This window comes from Sinocyclocheilus grahami, unplaced genomic scaffold, assembly GCF_001515645.1.
Source record: "Sinocyclocheilus grahami isolate Dianchi unplaced genomic scaffold, SAMN03320097.WGS_v1.1 scaffold655.1, whole genome shotgun sequence".
In the NCBI taxonomy this organism is placed as follows: domain Eukaryota; kingdom Metazoa; phylum Chordata; class Actinopteri; order Cypriniformes; family Cyprinidae; genus Sinocyclocheilus; species Sinocyclocheilus grahami.
The window spans coordinates 883,240-887,577 of record NW_015505834.1 but is presented as its reverse complement, the minus strand read 5'-3'; the positions used below and the strand labels follow the sequence as shown (position 1 = coordinate 887,577).

General features: G+C 36.0%; 1 protein-coding gene across 1 annotated transcript in view; it reads right to left on the bottom strand.

Moving 5' to 3' along the window:
• The window catches only part of LOC107558704 (pumilio RNA-binding family member 3), a 30,091-nt gene that overhangs the window by 25,249 nt on the left and 504 nt on the right, over positions 1-4,338 (bottom strand). The window contains exons 3-4 of the mRNA XM_016242370.1: positions 3,603-3,776; positions 3,356-3,494 (exon numbers count right to left, since the gene is read on the bottom strand). Of these exons, the coding sequence (XP_016097856.1) occupies positions 3,356-3,494; positions 3,603-3,776 (313 nt within the window). The remainder of the gene's footprint in view (positions 1-3,355; positions 3,495-3,602; positions 3,777-4,338) is intronic.

Genomic DNA, 4,338 nt, shown 5'->3' with positions numbered 1-4,338 from the left:
TGGCATATTTGGTATCTATGTTGTCGGCATAAGCCACAGAATATTTTTGATTCACTGCAATAGGCTAATGCAATCAGAAGTTATTAGCATTTTTGGAAATTTCATAATTAATAATAAATCAATGGTTTATTACTCTTGACCAATAGGTGGCGCTGTTACCAAATTGATGTGGCGTGGTCAATGTGAGGTGACAATGGCACATACAAAGTTTGGTGCAAATACGTCAAATCTTTGCAGAGATACAGCCTCATATGCATTTTGGCATCTTAACCAGCAAATTCGTTGATGCTCTAAACGAAAACAGTTTCGTATATCGACACGTATTCCATAACTTTTTGCCAGCTTGGTCTGAAGATGATCCGAGTCAAATTTGGTGAAAATTGGACTAACGGTCTAGGAGGAGTCCGAAAAAGTAGGTTTTCAACATGAATCAAAATGGCGGTCAGGATTATGGCAAAATTGGTATCGATGTTCTCATCATGATGCAAGGAATCTATCAACATCAGTCTCATTACAATATTATAATGTATGCAAAAGTTATTAGCATTTTTATAAATGACTTTATAACTTTTGACCACAAGGTGGCGCTCCGCCCAAACTTTTTGAGTGCCATCAGGGCATGGTGCCAAAGACGCATACTGATGTTCATAATAAAGTCTAAGCGTTCTTAAAATATTGCATTTTTTGACAAAATTAAAATTGGCCAAACCATTCAGAAGTTATAAGCCAAAATATGCATTTTTCATATCTCCTGACCACTAGGGGGCACTGCGCTGAAACACTGCAGGTAGTCTCAGGTCATGTTTATTATAACACACAGCAAGTTTGGTCTCAATACGCCAAACCGTTGCGGAGATATAGCCTCACATCCATTTTTACGTGCTTTTCGTAGAATTCCTTCGTGCGTTATTCGAGAACGGTGGGACGAATCAACTTGAAATCCATAACTTTTTGCCAGCATGGTCTGAAGATGATCTGAGCCAATTTTGGTGAGAATCAGACAAATCGTCTAGGACTAGTTCGAAAAAGTAGGTTTTACGAACAATAAAAAATAACGAAAAAACTAAACCTTGCGATTTTTGAATTTTGGTGTTCATTCGACTCGGCATGAGCCAAGGATTCAGAGGAAATCTAATTCAGAGGATTTTAATTTTGTGCCTTATGGTTCAAAAGTTATTAGCATAAAGAAATTGCAACTTTGGACAAGTGGTGGCGCTAGAGAGTTGGAGTTAGAGATTCCAAACTTGCTGTGGTTAATGTTGAGACTGTCCTCTATCAGTGTGATAAATTTCACAACTTTCCCGCAAGCGGTTCTATGGGCTGCCATAGACTTGCGGCGGAAGAAGAAAAATTACACTAACGGATACAATAGGTGCCACTGCACCTTCGCTGCATGGCCCCTAATTAACAATGATAGCACAAATAAAAAATAACGACAGGTCTTCGAATTAAATAAACTGATTTTTAGTTTTTCAGGTAGGTCTAACAGTAGGGTTAAGATTCTAATTCAGAGGATTTTAATTTTGTGCCTTATGGTTCAAAAGTTATTAGCATAAAGAAATTGCAACTTTGGACAAGTGGTGGCGCTAGAGAGTTGGAGTTAGAGATTCCAAACTTGCTGTGGTTAATGTTGAGACTGTCCTCTATCAGTGTGATAAATTTCACAACTTTCCCGCAAGCGGTTCTATGGGCTGCCATAGACTTTCGGCGGAAGAAAAATGACGCTAACAGATACAATAGGTGCCACTGCACCTTCGCTGCATGGCCCCTAATTAACAATGATAGCACAAATAAAAAATAACGACAGGTCTTCGAATTAAATAAACTGATTTTTAGTTTTTCAGGTAGGTCTAACAGTAGGGTTAAGATATTTAAAAAAACATTTTTTAACAATTATCCAAATAATGATTAGTCCTAGAAAGCTATTATTATCAGAACACGCCAGCATAACATAGCGGTTAGCAGATCAATGAATGAGAGGGCAGCGTTACCAGAGTTGCCCATATACCACATTTTTCAGTGGACTTTGCTGTTCCGATGAGCATGAACGGTATACGAGTGGAGCGACTGCGTGGAGTGCACACGCATAGAGCGGGATAATACGTAGAGCATCACACCACGTGAAAGTGAAACCTGAGCGGTGAACTAATTTTCGGCAGCCGAAATTTCAGTGCATCTCTAATTATTGGCGACATCAGAAATGGATATTATATAATAGATGCTTTTTTGAACATTTTAGCAATTTAAAAATATTAAAAAATGATTTTTTTTACACAGCACCCCTGCTCTCGACAGACGGCACCCCGGTTGGGAAACACTGCTTTAGTAAGATGCACCCTGCGACGGAAGCTCGGAAACCTCCGCTATTCTCCACACAGCCCACACCACGGTAACTTAAACTAAAAAAAAACTATATTAACAGAAATATACAGCACAGCGAACTAAATTGTGTGCACTCCAACTAGTTAACATGTACCGATATTCAATAAACATTCTAAATGAGCAAAAGAATCGAGTCTGTCTTTTTACTCAATATCATGTGAAAATTCATTAAACAAATGCAACAATAAACTGTAAGAATAAGCACGTAAAATCAATGCTTACCCATACGTGAAATAGGTGTATGTGTGTGTGTAAATATGCACGTTACCGCTCACTGATGTGTGGCCGCATCGTGGGCCATCACAGGAATGATCTTTGCTTTGATACTTATTGATATTAAAACTAAATGTTTTAAACTAAAATGTATGTATTTATTTATCTAGTTCTTGTTTGTTTTAAGAAAATCACATTAAAAGTTTCTTGAACTTCTTTTGTATGTCACTTTTGTTAAAATATTATTAAATAAACAACTATATAAGTTATATAAAGTGCCATACACATAAACCATTTAAGAATTAACTGTCAAAATGATTTACAAAACAATTACTGTCTAAACAAATCAATTTTATGACAAAGTCAGACAAATAACAACTTTGTACATAACAATCAACAGGGTCAGTGAATAAAGTAGTAGTTAAGAAAACAGAAAATATAAATAATATTTGCGAACCATATTTTTATTCTGCATTCTTTCTAATCAAGCTGTATTTCTTTATCAAATTATGCAAGATGTGTGAAAATAGTATTTATTGTGTGCCTTTAGGATGCATAAAAGCATTACTTCCCACCACAGAAAGAAGTATAATTTGAAATGTGATGGAAATGACATTTGTTGATGATGGTGATGATGAGTCGGAGATGTTTTATTAGAGATTATTATTATTTGACAGCATCAAAGGGGCTTAAAAGACCTATAACAAAAGAAACCTATAGACAACATTCTCCCATGCAATAAATAATTATAAACACTTATCGCCTTACAATTTCCCACACTTGCTTTGCTCTGCTTACAATCTGGTAACTCTCTTTTTTCTCATTCTGCTGGCGATTCTGCTTCAACTTTTTCTTTTTTTGTTTGAATTCATCCCATTTAGGTTTCTTCCCTTCAGAGCCTGTCAAAGAAAAAGTTAGCGATTAATAAACCCCTGAAAAACCACAAAACTCCACAATACAGAATACAAAACTACTCCAAAATAAGGCAATTCAGGAGATATTTGCACCTTCATCTTTTTTGCTTCCCGGGTGTTTTCTCTTCTTTGTGAACTTTCCATCTGCTGCTTTTCTGTTGAATTTCTGCGGCCCTCCATCTCCACCTGATTTTTTAAAACTCTTACTTTTGTATGTGTTGTGAGGCTTGAATGGCCGTTTGCCTGGTGGTTTTCCTCCTGGTTTACCTAATAAAGGCAAACAGATATTAAAGGGGTCATATGATGCTTTTTTTAAAGATCATTATTTTGTGTATTTGGTGTAACAGAATATGTTGACATGATTTAATGTTCAAAAAACACATTATTTTTCAAATACGGTACATTATTGTAGGTCCTCTATGCCCCCACATAGTGAGGTAGATATGTGGGGGCGTGTTAGAACGAGCCGTTTTAGGGGGGCGTGGCAGAGTCTTAACTTTGATAAAGAATATCTCTTTGGTTTTGAGACTTTAGTCTTTGCAACTTCAGGGATCTTATCTATGCACAATCAGCTTGTAACACTCCAAAGAGAAAGGAAAACTTGAAATCGCATCATATGACCCCTTTAATGCTTTGTAAGCATATGTCAGTAAGCAGAGATTTTGTCAATAAAGCCCTGCTGGATTGTGGATTGTTTACAATCACACTGCAAACTTGAAAACGAAGTCAGGTTAGAGATCTTACTGCATAATATATATATATATATATATATATATATATATATATATATATATATATATATATATATATATTTTATATTTGAGCGCTC